This window comes from Microcaecilia unicolor, chromosome 10 (genome assembly GCF_901765095.1).
Source record: "Microcaecilia unicolor chromosome 10, aMicUni1.1, whole genome shotgun sequence".
NCBI lineage: Eukaryota > Metazoa > Chordata > Amphibia > Gymnophiona > Siphonopidae > Microcaecilia > Microcaecilia unicolor.
In genome coordinates this window covers 86,904,017-86,925,073 of record NC_044040.1, presented here as the reverse complement: position 1 = coordinate 86,925,073, position 21,057 = coordinate 86,904,017, and the positions used below count along the sequence as shown (strand labels likewise).

The 21,057-nt window shown below is 44.6% G+C and overlaps 2 protein-coding genes across 2 annotated transcripts in view; one reads left to right on the top strand and one right to left on the bottom strand.

The window, feature by feature from the left end:
* IRAK3 (interleukin 1 receptor associated kinase 3) overlaps nucleotides 1-455 on the bottom strand; it is a 138,200-nt gene extending 137,745 nt beyond the window's left edge. The window contains exon 1 of the mRNA XM_030215616.1: nucleotides 250-455. Within this exon, the coding sequence (XP_030071476.1) occupies nucleotides 250-373 (124 nt within the window). The 5' untranslated portion in view covers nucleotides 374-455. The remainder of the gene's footprint in view (nucleotides 1-249) is intronic.
* Nucleotides 456-518: 63 nt separating this feature from the next.
* TMBIM4 (transmembrane BAX inhibitor motif containing 4) overlaps nucleotides 519-21,057 on the top strand; it is a 201,079-nt gene continuing 180,540 nt past the window's right edge. Inside the window, exons 1-2 of the mRNA XM_030215778.1 lie at nucleotides 519-720; nucleotides 17,407-17,515. Coding sequence (XP_030071638.1) covers nucleotides 630-720; nucleotides 17,407-17,515 — 200 coding nt within the window. The 5' untranslated portion in view covers nucleotides 519-629. The remainder of the gene's footprint in view (nucleotides 721-17,406; nucleotides 17,516-21,057) is intronic.

Sequence of the window (21,057 nt, the reverse complement as noted above, 5' to 3'; positions counted from 1 at the left end):
AAGTGGTAACCTTTGGTGACTCCCTAATGGTTAAGGCAGCCCTGAATTCATACGGAAAGCAAGAAATTACACCCAGAACTGAAGAAGTCTACTTTCCAGGATGTATGACTGACTTCCCAAAAGGCACTCATGTCAGCGCTTCCATGTCTCTCTAACATGCCCTCATGGTTAGGAGTCCAGACACCACAAAATTATTAGGATGGATGCACACATGCACAGACAGACAGACAGACTTACACCAGTACTCACCCAACCCTCTCCATCCCAGGTCCCCATCACAGCAGTCCATCATTCTGCAGAATTTCTCCATGGTAGAGGGGGTGACATGGAAGAGAGAAGAAGAGAAATCGATACTCTGCCCCTCCGCTGCCATCTTCCCGGGAGCTGTACTGATCTCCCGCACCCAGTGCAACTCCAAACTCCGCTCGCTGGAGTTTCCCACTGGCGCCCCTTACTGTCACTGACGACAGAAGTCGGAAGTGTTGCACAAGGACGGAAAAAAATCTTGCGTAAGATCCTGCAGAAGCTTATCGGCTAAGCAGTGTTCGATTGATCGTTCCTGACCCGGAAGCTGGCACTTAGTTTACACTTTCAGTGTCCTATTGACGGTTTCGGTTGCTTTCAGCGTAATGGACACGGATCACTATCCTAGATCTTCTATCGAAGATGACTTCAACTACGGGACTAATGTGGCCTCTGCCAGTGTCCACATCCGCATGGGTGAGCTCGCCCGCCCCCTGTGCTTCTCTAGGGGTAGAGGACAGGCTAACATAAACAACGGTTGGAAAGAGTACCGTAGTGAATGCACACCGACCTATCTGAGACCGGGCCTTTGGTGGGAAGCGAGTTGAGGGGACGATGTAAAAGCCAGATCTGCGGGATCCCCGAGATCTTCCGGATCTGTTAAGTACTACCTTAAGACTGGAAGGGTTCTTTGTTTTGACGGCCGCCACTGCTTTATGCGGCGATCAGTAGTCGTAACCCAGCGCTTTGGTTCTCTAGTCCTCTATTTCCAGGTTCTCCTGGGCCCTTTGTCGTGCACTATCAAGGAGGTTTAATAGACTGGAGAGGAAGTGAGCCTATCTAGTCCACTGTAAGCCTGTACGAATAAGTACCTGTATATACTATGTAAACCGCTTTGAATGTAGTTACAAAAAACCACAGAAAGGCGATATATCAAGCCCCATTCCCTTCGGTTAATCTCTGTTTCCACTCCCCCGCGCAGCCGTCATTGCCATACACTCAAAACAAAGCAAGCAAACATATACATAGTAACATAGTAGATGACGGCAGAAAGAGACCTGCATGGTCCATCCAGTCTGCCCAACAAGATAAACTCATATGTGCTACTTTTTGTGTATACCTTACCTTGATTTGTATCTGTCATTTTCAGGGCACAGACCATATAAGTCTGCCCAGCACTATCCCTGCCTCCCAACCACCGGCTCTGGGACAGACCATATAAGCAGTGTTGCCAGGTGGAAAATTTTTTTCCCACCCAATCCAGCACAAAAACCGCCCAAAACCCGCCCAAACTCAAACCCCGCCCCTGACACCCCACCCCCGCGTTATCACCCCCGCCGTCATCAACCCCGCCGTCACCGGCCCCGCCTCCTACGTCACCGGCCCCGCCTCCTACGTCACAAACCCCGCCCAAAAACGTCACTAACCCCGCCCCCCGCGGCCGAAAAAGCCGCACAAAAAACCGCCCTGAAGCCCAAAAAACAGCCCAAAAAACCGCAACCCGCCGCGGGCAAAAATTTCCCGCGGCGGGTCGCGGAAAACCGCCCAATTGGGCGGTAAGACCGCCCACCTGGCAACACTGCATATAAGTCTGCCCAGCAATATCCTCCCCTCCCAACCACCAGCCCCGCCTCCCACCACCGGCTCTGCCACCTGATCTCAGCTAAGCTTCTGAGGATCCATTCCCTCGGAACAGGATTCCTTTATGTTTATCCCACGCATGTTTGAATTCCGTTACCGTTTTCCTCTCCATCACCTCCCTATGAGTTGCTTGATCCACGTTGTTCTTTATTGTTGGGCCATTTGTAACAAGTCTAAAGCTGTTTCAGTTGGATAGGCATGCCTTACAAGGTGGAAGATAAAAGACATAACTAAATATCATTAAAAAAGTTTCAAAATGTATTGTAACTGGTAGAAACAGCAATTATAAACCCTGCAGTTTGTAGTCATTTTTCTTCACTGTTATTCTGTGCAATATAGACTAACAGATTTCAGTGAGGATATCTTCTTTCCTAATGGGTTCAGCTTAACTGTTGTTGCAGTCTGTCATGGGAAGTCTGGTGTTATAAAGATGATGGAATATATTGAAATTAAATGGAAGAATTAAACTCTCCTTTCATTGGGGCGCATGGAATCACATGTTCATCTGTTTTGTAGAACATTACCTTTTAGATACACAAATGGATTGTTTTGAACATGTGTCAGGGGCAAGTGGTTTTATAAGTCAAAATAAAAATAAATATTTTGTTTCATATAGATCTCTTTTGTTTAAACATAACTACATGGGCTATAAGCCCCCAATGCAGTCCAGTGGTTTTCTTATATTTTGTTCTTGTGATGTCTTATACTGTGCCAAAACTGAAAACTCATCTCCTTGAGGATAAATGAGGGGAAATGGGATAAGCTTATCTGGTCCACAGGAGATAGTATGACTATAAAGTTGAAGCCGGTCCCCCTATAGCAGCCATCTCCGTTTGTCAAAAACAATAGCAAAGTAGATTTGCATTCTCTCTTGTAAGGGGGGGGGGGGCTGATCTAAGAGGAGTTGTATGGGGCTGGTGGAATTTTCAAGGGTCTGTGAAGTGGGGGGAGAGTTATTTTCAAAATATATTTGTCAGTACTGCAGAAGCTGCTTTGTTATTTCCAGTGCTGCATTGTGGTTTTCATTGGAGCGCTAGATGCCTGCTTTTTTCTTCATGATAACAATAAAGATAGTCCTCTGTAAAAATACTTGCAAAAGTTTTAATGCCTATGTGTGTCATTTTTTTAAATTTGACAAAAATGTCATTTATTCTAAAGCTTCCCCTATGAACATATAACATAAAATTTTAAATCAGCAAAACAGCATTAAATATTATTGTACCTGCTAGACACAGCAGAAACTGTCTTTCCTTTCCATGTGTCCAAAACTTTCTGGAAGGGCTGCTCACACCTAAATCCAGCAGTATTCATTTGAGGGGTAGCATACACCTAGATTCAGCTCTGTTTCTCATCAGAAGGGCCAGGTGTAGTTTTGATCAGAAGGGCCGAATACACCAGGATCCTGGTGTATTTATCCCTTCCGATGAAAAATACACCAGGATCTTGGTGTATTTTTCCCTTCTGATCGAAAATACACCAGGATCCTGGTGTATTTAACCCTTCCAATGAAAAATACACCAGGATCTTGGTGTATTCTTCCCTTCTGATCGAAAATACACCAGGATCCTGGTATATTCGGCCCTTCTGATCGAAAATAGACCAGGATCCTGGTGTATTCAACCCTTCTGATCAAAAATACACCAGGATCCTGGTGTATTCATCCTTTCTCATCTAAAGTACACCAGGATCCTGGTATATTCTTCCCTTCTGATCTAAAGTACTCCAGGATCCTGGTGTATTCTGGCCTTCTGATCGAAAATACACCAGGATCCTGGTGTATTCGGCCCTTCTGATCGAAAATACACCATCGGCCCCCAGCCGATTCATAGAAGACCTCACATCCCACCTAAACTTTATGCTACAACAAGGTTTCTTCCCCGAGGATTATGGTAACATCCTACTTACTTACAACCAAAGCCTCCAAATTATGCACTCCTGGGCGGATGCATTCCAGCTATAACTCAACGCAGAAAAAACACAATGTCTTGTACTCACTTCTCAACACAATACAAACAACTACTCCACCATAACCACACCATACTGTTCTCTTCCCGTCTCGCAAAATCTGAAAATTCTTGGAGTTACCATCGATCGAAACCTCACACTAGATACACACGTGAAGAATACGACAAAAAAGATGTTCCGCTCCACGTGGAAACTCAAAAGAGTTAAACCTTTCTTCCCGAGATACATCTTCCGGACCTTGGTACAGTGAATGGTAATAAGCCATCTGGACTACTGCAACGCACTGTACGCTGGCTGCAAAGAACAGACTATCAAAAAACTCCAAACAGCCCAGAATACCGCAGCCAGACTCATATTTGGAAAAACTAAATACGAAAGTGCAAAACCCCTAAGAGAGAAACTGCACTGGCTCCCACTCAAGGAACGCATTGCGTTCAAGATCTGCACGGTTTTACACAAAATCATCCATGCAGACGCCCCAATCTACATGTGGACCTGCCTCCCAGAAACGCCATAAGATCAGCCCACAAATTTCTCAATCTACACTTCCCCAGCTGTAAAGGATTAAAATACAAGCTGACACAAGCCACCACCTTCTCCTACATGAGCACGCAGCTGTGGAATGCATTACCTACAGCCCTGAAATCCATTGATGAAATAACTAACTTTCGCAAATCTCTGAAGACACACTTCTTCAACAAGGCCTACAAAGAGAACCCATAACTTCACAAAACTACTTCACCAACCCACCCAGTTATTAAAGGACACCTTCTACACTATCCTGCTTAACACCTTTCCTTCTCTTTTCCCTTACTTTATCTCTGCACATTACTAATTGTAAGTGTACAGATACTATTTGTATCTGACATCCTGGAATGAACATATCATAACAAAACTCTGTAAGCCACATTGAGCCTGCAAATAGGTGGGAAAATGTGGGATACAAATGCAATAAATAAATAAATAATACCAACAAAAGACACTAAGAAAAAAAACAAACGACCTAACCAACTACCGCCCAGTTGCGTTCATCCCTCTAGTAGTAAAATTGATGGAGAGCTTGGTGACCAAACAGCTTACGGAATACCTGGACAAGTACTTAGTACTACACGACTCACAATCAGGATTCCGCTCCCACCATAGCACCGAAACCGTCCTAGTCAGTCTCCTGGCCAAATTCAAACAGGAAATAGCCATAGGGAAAAGCATACTTCTCCTTCAATTCGACATGTCGAACACATTCGACATGGTAAGCCATAATATACTACTAAGACTCCTTGGCCACTTCAGGATTGTAGGAAACGTACTCAATTGAATCAAGGGCTTTCTAACCACCAGAACATACAAAGTAAAATCAAATTCAAGCATTTCACCACCGTGGAAATCAACTTGTGGAGTACCTCAAGGATCACCATTATCACCAACACTCTTCAACATGATGATGATCCCACTGGCAAAGTCCTTATCCAATCAAGGCCTTAACCCATTCATCTATGCAGATGATGTTACAATCTACATTCCCTTCAGACATGCCTTGACTGAAATAACCAATGAAATCAATGATGGCCTGAACATCATGGACTCTTGGGTAAACTCATTCCAATTGAAACTGAACACTGAAAAAAACACACTGCCTTATCCTCTCATCTCAACATAACAACTACAAACCCGCAACCATAAACACCCCAGGACACACACTCCCTATTTCAGATAGCCTAAAAATACTCAGAGTCACAATCGACCGCAACCTCACCCTCGAGAGCAAAGTAAAAACCGTAATAAAGAAAATGTTCTACTCAATGTGGAAACTCAAACAAATAAAACCTTTCTTCCCGAGGGATACCTTTCGTAAACCAATACAATCAATGGTCCTAAGCCATGCAGATTACTGCAAAAAAAAAACCTCCAGACCGCCCAAAACACAGCAGCCAGACTGATATATGGTAAAACATGATTTAAAAGCACTAAACCCCTTTGAGAAAAGCTGCATTGGCTCCCAATCAAAGAACGGATCATCTTCAAAATCTGCACATTGGTCCACAAAATCATCTACGGCGTAGTCCCAGGATACATGACAGACCTCATAGATCTACCAACTAGAAACAGACTCGGATCAGCACGATCATACCTAAACCTATATTACCCAAACTGCAAAGGGCTAAAATACAAAACAACTTATGCATCTAACTTCTCCTACATAAGCGCACAACTATGGAATGGACTCCTGTATGCAGTGAAAACAATACATGCCCACCTAAACTTCAGGAAATCATTAAAAACCCACCTCTTCAAAAAAGCTTATCCCACCGATCCAACATAAATCTCCACACCCAGCAACACAACATAATCAACGATCGCACTGGATAATTTACTATCCTCTTTCCCCTCGACCCCATGACGCCTGATCACTTGTACGTCATGTGACCACAACACAATCTTGTATTTGTTATCAACCGAAATGGCAAACGCCTTTACGGTACTTTGTAAGCCACATTGAGCCTGCAAATAGGTGGGAAAATGTGGGGTATAAATGTAACAAATAAATATTTTCGATCAGAAGGGATGAATGTGGCCTTTCTGATCCCAATTACACCAGGATCCTGGTGTATGTGGCCCTTCTGATCCCAATTATACCAGGATCCTGGTGTATTTTCGATCAGAAGGGCCACATACACCAGGATCCTGGTGTATGTGGCCTCCTGGTGTATGTGGCTCTTCTGATCAAAAATACACCAGGATCCTGGTGTATGCGGTCCTTCTGATCCCAAATACACCAGGATGTTTGGGAAGCTCACCAGGTGCCCTTGGCCTGGATTGGCCACTGTCGTGGACAGGATGCTGGGCTCGATGGACCCTTGGTCATTTCCCAGTGTGGCATTACTTATGTACTTATGTAGGATCCTGGTGTATGCGGCCCTTCTGATGAGAAACATTTGAATCTAGGTGTATGCTGCCCCTCAGACAATGAATCCAGCTGGATCTAGGTGTAAGCAGCCCTTCCAGAAAGATTTGGACATATGCAAAGAGAGTTTCTGCTGTGTCTAGCAGGTACAATAATTTTTAATTCTGTTTTGCCGATTTAAAATTTTATGTTATATGTTCATAAGGGAAGCTTTAAAGTAAATGACATTTTTGTCAAATTTTAAAAAACGACACACATAGAGGCATATTTTCAAAGCACTTTGGGAGGCTAAGTTCCATATGTTTCTATGGAACTTTGGGAGGCTAAGTGCTTTGAAAATAAGCCTCATAGGCATTCAAACTTTTGCAAGTATTTTTATAGAGGACTATCTATTGTCATCATGAAGAAAAAAGCAGGCATCTAGCTCTCTATTGACAGGGGCGTAGCCAGACAGCAGATTTTGGGTGGGCCTAGGCAAGAAGTGGGTGGGCACCAAGTGTTCACCACACCAAATAAATATCTCAGCTGGTGGAAAAATACTTTCCACATTGGCAGCCTGCAGCAGACATGCGCTGAAAACTGAGCATGCGTAGGTCCCAGTATCGTGGAGAGCAGCATTTTCATTACCATCAAGGGGATCCCCCACCAGCTACTGCTAAACGTATACTACTGTTGGGTGGGCCCCGGCCCACCCAGGCCCACCTTTGGCTACGCCACTGGGGTGCATTCTACTAGGCCGTGGTAATTGGCAGGCTTAGGTTCCGGGTCTCCTCTTATGTCTTGCTGTTGTTTCCCTGGTTGGGCCTTGGGGATTTGAATCGCTTCCCAGCACCCGTAGCAGTGAGGCATGGCCACTTCTTTTGGCATGCAGGATCCTGGGTTTTGGTGAGTTAGGCCCTTGGGCATCCTTAGTGTGGCTGCCTGGGGAGCACTTAGTGCAATTGGACTCTTGTTTCACTGTTCAAGTGAGTGTCAGCTCTCACTTCTGGTGCGGAGTTGGCTCCAGCCGGGATGATCAGCTCTCGTTGTGGGGGGTGTTCATTCTCTGGTCAGTGGCTTGACTTGGCAGCTTCTGTTCACTGTGGCTCATCGTATTTGGCAATGTCTCACTGCAGTATTGCTCGGTCCTTTCTGCGGCTGTTCCACATTTCTTATTAGGGCTAAGGAGGGGCTCTACCTTTGAGATTGGGGTACTTTTATTTTTTCCAGGGGGAGCACTGTTTCATTTTTACAAGGGCCATGCGGTTCTATGGGCTGGTACGCCTTGGCTCCATTTTTGTCCGGGGAGCACAGCTCCTTATGGGAATGTGGGATCTAGCTCCTTTCTGAGATTGGCCTGCGCTCAGATTGTTGCCTGGGTGTCTTGGCTCCCTTGAGACATGTAGGCAGCTTCACGTTTTTCCTGTACTCCTACACCTCGTTTGGCCAGTAGCCAATGGCTTTCTTCAATATGGAGTCCAGCTTCTTTTTTGGAATGCTGGGTCTAACTCCATCTGAGAATGTGGAATCCAGCTCCATCCTTGTTGTAGGGCCTGTCTCCATGTATGTAGGAGGTCCCCAGCTCCATCTGGACAGGTACAGTTCTGCCCTGGCATGGCATGCGGAATACGACTCTGCCATAGCTTGTAGCACTCATTTCAGTGTTTACTGGTAAGGTCAGCCATCTTCACATGGCAAGCCCAGGTTCGTCGGTGTCTGTAGAGTCTGACTCAGGTGATGCTTGGGGAGACCAATTCTAACTGGGCATGTAGAGCTTTGCTCCGTCTGGGTGTATAGATCTCTGCTCCATCCTTCCACTTAGAGCTCAGTTCTGGCTGAACATGTACAGCCCTGCGCTACCTGGGTGTCTGAGGCTCTGCTGTGCTAGGACATATGGACTTTAGCTTCGTCTGGGCCAGTGGAGTCCAGTGCCATCATTGCATGTGGAACCCAGCACATCCTGGCATATAGAGCACAGCTCCATTGTTGCCTTTCAAGCCCAGCTCCATCTTGGCAACTTGAGACTAGCTCTATCATTACATTACGGCTCCATCGGTGCATGTCGAGAGCCCAGTTCCATCTTGACAACTCGAGGCCAGCTCCATCGGTGCATGTTGAAAGCCCAGCTCCATTCTTGCATGTCAAGCCCGGCTCCTTCTTTGCATTTGGAGTCTGACTCCAGCCTTGCATGTTGAGCCCAGCTCCATTCTGGTGTTTTGAGCCAAGCTTCCTCCATGCATGTAGTGCCTGGCCCTGTTTTGGCGAGGAGAGCCTAGCTCCTTCATGGCATGTAGCGCTCACCTATTTAGTTGGCAGGCACACCAACGACCCGGTTTTTGAGGGGCTCAGTTCCTTCATCTTGGCAAGGGGAGTGCAGCTCCTTTTTTTCAGTCATGCGCAGATCCGTCAGGACTGGTGACAGGCTCAGTCAGGACAGGTGACACTTAACTCAGTCTCTCCTTGGGGGCACAATTTCATCTCTACATGTATTTATTTATTTATTTAGATTTTGCTCGCACCTTTTTCAGTAGTAGTTCAAGGTGAGTTACATTCAGGTACTCTGGATATTTCTCTGTCCCAGGAGGGCTCACAATCTTAAGTTTGCACCAGAGGCAACGGAGGGTTAAGTGACTTGCCCAAGATCACAAGGAGCAGTAGTGGGATTTGAACCAGCCACCTCTGGATTGCAAGACCAGTGCTCTAACCACTAGGCCACTCCTCCAGTTCCTTCTTTAAGTGGGGAGCTCAGTGCCACCTTGAGGGGTGGGCGTGGCTCTATCGTTGGCCTTAGGTCACAAGGCCATTCTTTGTGCGCATACCACTATTCTCTTTTGGCATCTTGGATGCAGCTCTTTCCTTGAGGCACTAATTAGATTTAATTAGAACTTATGTGCGTAAGTTTAGGTGCGGGATTTGCGCCTAAATTTTACGCACAGGCAAAGAAAGGAGGCACGGAAATGGGAGGTCATGGCCATTTCAGGGTGGATCAGGAGCATGGTTGTAAGTTACGTGCGTTGCTATTCCATGTGTATATGTCATCAGTGGCACTGGAGAAGGATGGGCCCCAAGGCACTACTGCTCCTTTCAGCTGGGTGGGGGGGCAGGTAACTCAGGGTGGATTTAAAACAAAAAAAAAGAGGCTAGAGGCTTCTAAGAAAGGAAAATGTGGCATGTATATTGACACCTGGGATGTGAATAGGAGAAAGACTAGAGCTGAGGAAAGTCACTGCTCTCCCATTGTCCCTGTCCCCATCCCAATCTACCATCTATGTGCATGATATCCCCTCCACTATCACTCCCAAAAGATCAAAATAAAGGATGTGGACACACAACAAACTTGGAAAACTACTTTATTTGTATTATGCAAAATAGCTCAAATTTATGCAAATATGCTACAGAAACTGCTACAGAAAAGTAGGGCCACTAATTAGGAATATGAATGGGTTCTATTTTTAGAAAAGTATTTGTAAAACAAGTAAAAATCCAACTTTAAAAAAAATTGTGTTTTTATTACACATCATCACCAGCTTTTAGAATAGCCTGTCAAAGTTATAGGAGCTAAGGGAAGAAAGTCACGTGGAGGTCTTTTTAAAAGCATTGACAGCTGTAAATCTACCTCAGTCCAGCTTATCTCGGATAGCCTACTCCTTGGATTCATCATAACAGTCCTTCCTAATAGCATCTTCATGGCCCATTTGAGACCCTCTTGCCCTTTCCCTCTTTTTTACTTCCCTTGTTCCTTCTATGCTATCTCATTGATTGTAAATGTTTAACAACTGATCTGGCGACAGCCTATCATTACATTGTAAGCCACTTTGAGCCTGCACACCTGTGGGAAAAAGTGGGATATAAATATGCTAAAATAAATAAATCTTTGGGTAAGGTTTTCTAACAGTTGGATGTGTTATTTCGTATGTATGCTGATGATATTCAGTTTTTCTTTCCGACACCAGAGAATTCTGAGAAATTGGAAGAAATGTTTAGTTTCTGCATGGATGCTGTTTCAGATTGGATGCAATTTCATGATTTGTCATTGAATTTTTTGAAGACTGAATTTATGTATGTTGGAAGGTGTGGTAGCCGTGTTAGTCCACTCTTAAAGGTTCTCAGTAGAAATCAAACAAAATAAAACATGGAAAAGAAAATAAGATGATACCTTTTTTATTGGACATAACTTAGTACATTTCTTGATTAGCTTTCGAAGGTTGCCCTTCTTCGTCAGATGTATGTTGGAAGAAATCCTACTGTTTTGAACTATGAAATCACAAATGAAGACTGTTTTTCTAAATTTGGGTGTGATGTTAGATTGTGAATTGAATATGCAAGCTCAAATAGATCATGTCATTTCTACTGCTTTTTTTCAACTGCGAATATTGATTAAGTTAAAGGGTATGGTGCCAGCATATGATTTTCGTATACTACTGCAAAATTTGATACTTATGCAATTGGATTTTTGCAATTCACTTTATTTAGTTTTGAACTTAACTAAAATATAAGCTTTACAGATTGTTCAGAATACAGGAGCTCGTTTGATTGGGGGAGTGAAGTTGAACATGTTTCTCCCACTTTGAAAAGTTTACACTGGTTACCGGTTAGATTTTGTATACAATATAAGAACTTGACTTTGATACATCAACGTATATATGGTAAGATACCACAGTATTTTGCGGATTCTTTACTCATGTATGAACCACAACGAGAATCACATTCTGTGGTGAAGCAACGGCTATAAACTTCTGTTTATCTGAAACAAGAAATTGTGCGTTCTCTATAGCTGGGGCTTATTTGTGGAATGGTCTGCCAGGCTATTTAAGACTTTGTACAGATTTTCAGAAATTGAAAAAATTATTGAAGACTTTTTAGTTTGTAGAAGCGTATATGGATGGATAGGGATTAGTTTGTCTTGACAGCTCTTGCCAGAAGTCAGTGATGTATTAATGAAATTTTATTTTGTTTATCACTGTTTGATATTTTTCTCTGATATTGTGTATGTTTTTATTGTAACCCGCTTTGAGTTTAAAGTGGGATATACAGTTTTGAAAAAAAATAAATACAAATTATAGAATATGGGGGCTCCATGTGTACATTTAGGCGCAGGCATTTACACCACAATTCTCTTATGATCCCTGGGCATAAGTGCTATACTATAAACCGCAACTAACTTTAATCACGGTTTACAGAATAGCACTTTTTTTGGCGCCATATATATAATCTAGCCCATAGAGGGTACTCTTAAACCTTTCGTGCACAATACAAACAGCTTCATACAAGACACCACAGACTTTCTGAACAAATTAAAAAATATCAAGCAGCTAATGGATGTCGAATCACTATACAATCTACTCTGCATCACTAGTATACACTGGGAAACCATTACAAAATTTATCAAATTCATCTTAACCCACAACCACTTCCATTTCAACCAATAAAATCATAATCATAGAGCTTATAGACAGTGTAATCCCAATCTACTTCAATGTGGCTCTCAAAGAATTATTTCAACAAAAATCATTAAAAGTTATCAGATTAAAAAAATTGCCTTCTAAGCTACATCTACATCTAAATAAATATTTTTGAAAATAAACAGCTTTTAATTATTATTATTAGCATTTGTATAGCGCTAGCAGACGCATGCAGCGCTGAACACCTGACACAGAGAGACAGTCCCTGCTCAATAGAGCTTACAATCTAAAAATATACAGACAGACAAGACAATTAAGGGCGAGGGAAGTACTCGGAGAGAAAGGAACAAGGGGAGGGTAATTGAGTAGTGGCTAGGAGCCAAAAGCAGTGGTGAAAAGGTGGGTTTTCAGCATAGATTTGAAAACAGGTAGAGATGGAGCTAGACATACAGGCTCAGGAAGTCTATTCCAGGCATAAGGTGCCGCGAGGGAAAAGGAATGAAGTCTGGAGTTAGCAGCGGAGGAGAAGGGGGACAACAAGAGAGATTTGTCCAGTGAGCGGAGTTCACGGGGAGGCATGTAGGGAGAGATGAGAGTGGAGAGGTAATGGGGGGCTGCAGAATGGATGCATTTATAGGTCAGTAAGAGAAGTTTGAACTGTATGCGGAAGCGGACAGGGATCCAGTGCGTGGGCTAGTGTGGGTATAACGATTTTGGCGGAAAATAAGTCGTGCTGCAGAATTTTGGACAGACTGGAGAGGAGAGAGATGGCTGAGTGGAAGACCAGTGAGAAGCAAATTGCAATAATCCAAGCGAGAGGTGACAAGGGTTTGGATAAGGGTTCTGGTAGCGTATTCAGAAAGGAAGGGGCGAATTTTGCTAATGTTGTAGATAAAGAAACGACAGGTTTTGGCGATCAATGCCTACAAAACAGAATATAAATTGGTAGTTATTTAATATGTATTTGAATCATGTTGTCACGGTTGTGGCCGTGCCCTTATGTTCAGACCTACTGTTTCTCTCTATCTGTTTGAGAATCCTGAATCCTGTTTGAGAATCCTGAATCCTGTTCCAGCCAAGCCTGTTTGAGAATCCTGAAACCTGTTTGAGAATCCTGTTCCAGCCAGGCCTGTTCGAGAATCCTGAATCCTGTCCTTGCCTTGTTTATTGTCTTGCTTCTGTTATTCTTGTTGCCTAGCTCCTACCCTGTCTTGCCTGTCTAGGTGTGCTTTGTCTTGTCTCTTTCAGTCTAGTCCTGTCCGGATCCAGTCCTTGCCTTGTCCTTGTCTTGCCCTTTTCTGGACCCAGTTTTAATCTACTTCCGAGTTTTGCCTTGTCTTGCATTTCTGGGTCCCAGTCCCAGTTTTAATCCAGTTCCGAGTCTTGCCTTGTCCTGTCTGGGTTCCAGTTCTGGCCCCTTTGCCTTCCTTTCCTTGCCTCGTCTGGATCCGGTCCTTGTTTTGTCTATTGTGTTTAGTTACCTCTGTCCTGCCTTGTTGAGTCTGTTCTGATTCCTACCTGTGCCAGCCCAGGTGATTTGTCTGCCAAAGCTCTAGCTTTGGTTCAAGGGCTCACCATTCCTGACAGTTGTGATACATGTTCCAATAAAGAACTGCTATCTACAAATCGTAGTCACTGCTATGGACATCAGGATGGCACAACAATATGACAACATTTTCAGGTAGAAGCAGTTAGCATAGCAGGGTTTTAAAAAGGTTTAGACACGTTCCTACAAGAAAAGTCGATACATCATTATTAAGATGACCTTGGGAAACCTACCTCTTATTCCTGGAATATGCAGTGTAAAATGTGTTTTACTTTTTTGGGATCTTGCCAGGTACTTATGACCTGGATTGGCCACTATTGGAAACAGGATACTGGGCTTGATGAACCTTTACTCTGTCCCAGTATAGCACTGCTTTATGTTCTTATTGCAGAATTGGAAGAGAGATTTTTGAATACAAATCAGACTGAACCCTTTATTACTGATATATTGATGACACTGTTATGATTTGGACTGAAGGTAAAGAGACTATGAAACAATTTTACAATTCTTTTAATTAAGGGTAAAATTTTTAATTAATTGTGCTTAATCACACCATGCATTTTGGGCATCTCTCTTGCTCTCTTCTATAGAACACAATCATCTCTCTATCTGTCTCACCCTGTTTGTTTGTTTGTTTGTTTGTTTGTTTGTTTCTCTCTCTCTCTCTCTCTCATGCTCCCCTCCCCAACCTTCACCCAGATTCTCTCATGCCCCCTTCACCATCCTTTACCCAGATTCTCTCATGCCCCCCCCCCCCCCCCCCACATGATTTTTTTAAATACAGTCCCGCTCCCCTCTCCCTTTGTTTACCTCAACAGCAGGGCTTGGGCTCGGGCTCTGGATTTTCTCTTCTTCTTTTCTGCCTCAAAGTCTTTTTTTTTTTTCTTCCCCTGCATAGCTGAGCTCTGCAGATACTTGAGCAGCACTGTGCAGGAAGTTGGAGAAGTCTCGTGGGTCTTGAAAATCTTAGTTTCTTACCTGTAACGGTAGTTTTCCGTGGACAAAGGATCTTCTAGCCACACCCCTTGAATATACGCCACGAGACTTCTCCAACTTCCTGTATGGTGTGGCTCAAGTGTCTGTAGAGCCCGGCCTTGCAGGGAAGAAAAAGAACTTTGAGGCAGCAAGGAAGAAGAGAAAATCCAAAGCCCGAGCTGTTGAGGTAAGCTCAGGGGGAAGGAGGCGGGTCTGCATTTTAAAAATCAGCTGGCATTCAAATGCTATTAATGCATTAATTGCCCACCCCTACTTTTAATTCATCCCATCTTTCAGTCAAATTCAAAATTGACTCCACAGAAAAAATTAACTTTAGATACTACAGTTTCTATCAACATTGGCTATATAAAAACATCTTTATACAAGAAACTAACTGACAGATGCAGCTACTTCTACCTTCCACACATCACATACAAAAATGTCCATTATATACAGCCAAGCCACACAATACCATTGTATATGCTCTGAACCTGGTGCATGATGGGACTTGCAGCACAGATTTCAGTGAGCAGGATCAAGCACTACAAATCCCATACCACTTTGGGACGTAAGTTCAAAACCAGGGCTGGCCAAAATGTCTCCAACCTAGAACTGGGTAACGTAGCATCTGTGTAACAGCTGGGATTTGGAGATAGGGCTACAGTGAAAACTCAGACTGAGGAGGAAGATAAAGAGTGAGGAGGGGTTGTGTGAAAGACCTGGAGGGCTGGGATGGTGGTAAGAAACAGTGAAAAGAGAATGGGGACTGTGGAAGATGTGAGAGAGGATGGAAATGAGGAAAGGGCTAGGGGAAAAACTGTATAGGAATCAGGAAGGTTGGGGAGGAGAAATTACTAGATTGACTGTGGGGATGGAGGGATGACAATGGAACCGTTGTATTTCCAGCTGCTGCTTGTGATCTTGGGCATGTCACTTAACCCTTCATTGTTTCAAGTACTAACAGATTGTAAGCCACCTGGGTACTGGAAAATACCTAGTGTACCTAAATGTAACTCACCTTAAGTTACTACTAAAAAAGTTGTAAGCTAAATTAATAAACCAAATAAATGTTTCACAGAGGACAGGGTCACTAAACAAGAATGGAAAGCATGCAAAGGTATAAATGTGGGACTGCTTTCTAATTTTGATTTAGAGAAGTGGTGGGTGTATTTGTGGAGAATGGAGGTGTAGATGGAGTGGGAGGGGTAGGTGTCTGTGCGGTGGGGATGGGTGTGATTGTATGAGATGTTGGAGCTAATGTGCATGTCAGTGTGTGAGTTTGTGTTTAGGGAGTGGTTTTATGGTGGGTGTAAATGAGTAGGGGAAGCTGTATAGGGATATTTGCGTGAGTGTATGTACAGGTCGCAAATAAATGCGGTACTGGAAGTTGTATGTGTGTGAGAGAGGATTTGGCAGAAATGTTTGGGAGGTGGCTTTGAAAATGCCTTTTGATGGTATATATCACCAGGTATTTTTTTCTGCCTACTTGTGGTGCTATGGGCCAAACTACTGGAAGGAAAAGGGGACATTTGGGATGGAGCAATAGTCAGCATACTAACAGTTTCCCATAGGCAGCAGTGGGGGGAGGGGGAGGATTTGAAGCTTGTTCTTTAAGGATACTGACATGTTTCAAGTTTTCAAACATCCAACATATTAATATTTCCATCCTCCATGCCATATATTGTGAGTTTCTGTCCCTTATATGGATAGTTGTCCCATATATATATATATATATATATATATATATATATATATATATATATATATATATATATATATCCTGTATAATAAAACGCACCTCCAACATTCTGAAGCTGACTGCATGGCTGAGGCATTCCTGCACTCTGTATCCATCTCCTAAATTGACATCACGTACTTCCGGGTTCGTCACAAGCAGAAGTGACCAACCACACGAGGTTTCTCGGCTTCAGAATGTTGGAGGTGCATTCTGTTAAATAGGATTGGTCAGTTCCTTGAAGCACAGCCAGAGCTCAGTGTCCTGCACAGTAACGCTCAGACTCCAGAGAGAGAGGGGGGGGCTGACACCAGAGGGGGGGAGGTATCTCTGTCACACACACACTCTCTCTCTCTCTCTCTCTCTCTCTCTCTCTCTCTCACAATGTCTTTCTCTCACTCTCACACACTGTCTCTCACACACTCTGTGTCTCACACTGTATCACATTCACTCTCTATGTGTCACACAGTCACTCACACACTCTCATACACTCAGTCTCACAGAGAGTCTGTGTCTCTCTCTCTCAGACACACTCACACCCAGACTCACTCTCTCTCTCTCACATACACACACTTGCACATTCACTCTCTCTCTCACACACAGTCACTCTCACATACACTCTCTCAAACATACGCACTCCGAGGAAAACCTTCCTAGCACCCGTTTCATTTGTGTCAGAAACTGGCCTTTTTTACTAGTATATATATATATATTCCATTCCAACATTCCATTTGTTGCAAACCATTAAAAAAAATAAGATGCAATATAGCAACAACAACAAAAACTACAAAAGAGTAGTAGAAAGCAAAGAATAAAATTCCCTAGCTCCTTAAAAAATAAAAAGATTTGACTGGCACCTAAGTTTTCTAAATATATTTCCGGTCCTGGTGACATAACTGACTGGCATTTTTTCCATGCTAATTTATATATCCCAAATTTGTTTCAAGATGACTGTATTTTTAGTGCCGGATCACTTAGGAAATTTAAGGAATAAGTCATTTCACTTTCTTCATTTTAGGTTTTCTGCGGAAGGTGTACAGTATCCTTTCCATTCAGGTTCTTTTGACTACTGTAACTGCTGCAGTTTTTCTGTACTTTGAATCTGTACGGACGTTTGTACATGAAAGGTAAGTGAAATCTTATCAAGAGGGCACCTACTTTCCTTTATAGAATACTTGTCTAGCCAGGTATATACATTCTTAACTACTATACGCACAATGACCGATACTGTAGCAGGATTACTTATTCAGGCCTACCCTAGTTGAGATCATATTCATGTACCTTTATGACTTTGCATGCAGTTTTCTTTGTTAGTTCCATTTTTTGCTAGCATCAATTACTCTGTCTTACCTGTTTATATGTTCCACCTCCACTTACACCTTATGCTGTCCATTAAGATGCTTTAATGTGTTTTGTAAATCCTACAAAAAATACAGTTCAAATTTATATCAGTCTTCCACAAAAGGTTTCCAGAAAAACAAACTGGTATAGAGGGGCATAATCGAATGGGACGCCCAGGTTTTCTTGAGGACGCCCTCGCAGGACATCCCCCTCGAATGGGCGTGGAAATCCGTATTATCGAAACAAGATGGGCATCCATCTTTCATTTCAACAATACGGTCGGGGACGCCCAAAGCTCAGCATTTAGGTCGACCTTAGACATGGTCATCCCCGATTTTCGGCGATAATGGAAACCGAGGACGCCCATCTCAGAAACGACCAAATCCAAGCTATTTGGTCATGGGAGGAGCCAGCATTCGTAGTGCACTGGTCCCCCTGACATGCCAGGACACCAACCGGGCACCCTAGGGGGCACTGCAGTGGACTTTAGAAAAAGCTCCCAGGTGCATAGCTCCCTTACCTTGTGTGCTGAGCCCCCCAACCCCCCCCCAAAACCCACTCCCCACAACTGTACACCACTACCATAGCCCTTAGGGATGAAGGGGGGCACCTAGATGTGGGTACAGTGGGTTTCTGGTTGGTTTTGGAGGGCTCACATTTACCACCACAAGTGTAACAGCTGTGGGGGGGATGGGCCTGGGTCCACCTGCCTTAAGTGCACTGCAGTACCCACTAAAACTGCTCCAGGGACCTGCATACTGCTGTCATGGAGCTGGGTATGATATTTAAGGCTGGAAAAATATTTAAAATGTTTTTTTAGGGTGGGAGGGGGTTAGTGACCACTAGGGGGGTAAGGGGAGGTCATCCCTGATTCCCTCCGGTGGTTATCTGGTCATTTAGGGCACATTTTTGTGGCTTGGTCGTAAAAAAAAAAAGGACCAAGTAAAGTCGTCCAAGTGTTCGTCAGGAACAGCCTTCTTTTTTCCATTATCAGCCGAGGACGGCCATGTGTTAAGTACGCCCCAGTTCCGCCTTTGCTATTATCCGACATGCCCCCGTGAACTTTGGTCATTGCCGCAACGGAAAGCAGTTGAGGATGCCCAAAATCGGCTTTCGATTATGCCGATTTGGGCGACCCTATGAGAAGGACGCCCATCTTCCGATTTGTGTCAAAAGATGGGCGTTCTTCTCTTTTGAAAATAAGCCTGATTGTGTACTAATGCAGCTCTGACTATCTAGTCCTCCAATACTCATTAAAAATATTTTGTGTGTAAGAAATGCCCTCAGATTTTTTAAATTCACTTTTCCTTGTCATCAAGCAGATGAAGCCATTACATATGGGTTGTGTCCATCAACCAGCAGGGGGAGATAGAGAGCACTCAACTTTTCTCAGTGCCTCATGGCCAGCTAGCTCCACTGCCTCTTCAGTATTCTCTATCTCCCCAAGCAGGGTGGCTGCAGCTTCTTCGAGCTCCATCAAAATCTGCCTGGGGGTGGCTCCTGGCTTGCCAGTTGTTAGCCGGGGTGTTAGAGGCTATAGCAGCTTCACTTTGAAGGCACATAGGTCAGCCCTTTCCCTGCCTTACCCATGCCCCCGTGGATGTGGACATATTAGCTTGCTTTTCCCTGTCCTTTCCCACTCAGTGGATGCAGGCACATTGGTTCACCTTTCCCTGCTTTTCCCACTTATCTGAGCCTCCGGAGTGTTTTTATTTACTTCTTTTGCCTCTGCTTTCCTCACAGCGTTAAAAAAAAAAAAAAAAAAGTTGCGTTGCACTTTAGCGCAGCGATCTTGGAAAAGAGGTTTTTTTCTTGAGATTCTTCTGCAGGCACGGAGCTGTGATACTCGGACCAGTGAGGTAAGGTTGTTTTCTGACTCCTCCGGGGTGAGCCCGCGATCGGGACGTTTTTGGCGCGAACCGCCATTTTTGAATTTTACCGCCATTTTCGGCAATGGCTGCGGAGACTGTAAAGCGCTGTTCTAAATGTGGCAAGCGCAAATCAGCAGCGGGGCTCTGTAATTCGTGCTGTACAGACGGTAGAGCCAGCCCGAGCATGGCGAGCTGCGTCTTTCACGCTGTGAGCTGGCAGCGGACGCCATTTTGGTTTTTTCACATGGCACGGCCTCCGTTGCGATGGAGAGCCCTGAATCCGGGGGGGGGGGGGGGGGGGAGGGTCCTCTGAGTGAGGCTAATAATAGAGCTGATAGCCCTGGGCAGGATCCGGGCGGTCAGGGAGCGGTTTTCTCCCCTGATTTTGTTTTAATGCTGCATTGGGCATACTTGCTTAAACGAGCGCTTCCTCAGGGATCTTCGGACCCTCTGCCTGCCCCCCCCCCCCCCCCCCCCCCCCCCCCCGGTGGATCCTGGCCTTTTGGAGTTGGTTTTGCCTGTTTCTTATCCTCCTGATAATCACAGAAGGGCTAATTCCCCTTCTGAGTGTGGCACCACCACCCCCCCCCCCCCCCCCCGTGGTCGGGCTATGAGGATTCTGAGGGGTGTGGCAGAACTTCTTGGGCTGAGGAGCCAGAGTCAGGTGCAGAATTGCCACAGGAGCTTGATGATCCGTCTGCGGTGAGGATTTTCCACCGCGAGGAGCTGCCAGCGCTTATTTCAGATGCCTTACATGCCCTCTCGATTGAAGATCCTGGGAGTGGCACAGCCTCCTCTGTTAATCCAAGGATGGCTAGTACCAGAAAGCCTGCTTGAGCCTTTCCTTTGCATGACTCCATCCAAGAGCTTATTTCGGCTCAATGGGCTGACCCCGAGGGACCTTTGAAGGTTGCTAGGGCTATGGGGCAATTATACCCTCTGAGTGAGGAACATTTGGCTCGCTTTGCAATGCCTAAAGTGGATGCCCTGGTCACGGCTGTGACAAAGAGAACTACCCTCCCTGTTGAAGGAGGTGTTGCCCTGAAGGATATTCAAGACCGCAGGCTTGATTCAGCTCTGAAGCGGTCCTTTGATTTGGCAGGTCTCACTGTTCGGGCGTCTGCATGCAGTTGTTATGCTGCTAGAGCCTGCCTGGCTTGGTTACAGCAGGCAGTGGAACAGCCCGGTAATGGAGCGGAGACCTTATCTGAAGTGGCTCAGCGGATGGAGTCGGCTTTGTCCTTTTTGGCTGACGCCCTTTATGATATGGTCAGAGCTTCGGCTAAGCAAATGGCTGTAGCAGTGGCGGCTCGCCGTACTCTTTGGCTACGACATTGGGCGGCGGACATGGCCTCTAAGCAAAGGTTGGTGAAGTTGCCCTTTCAAGGCCTTCTCCTGTTTGGTGAGGAGCTGGAAAACATTGTTAAAGGCCTGGGGGATTCCAAACCTCAGCGCTT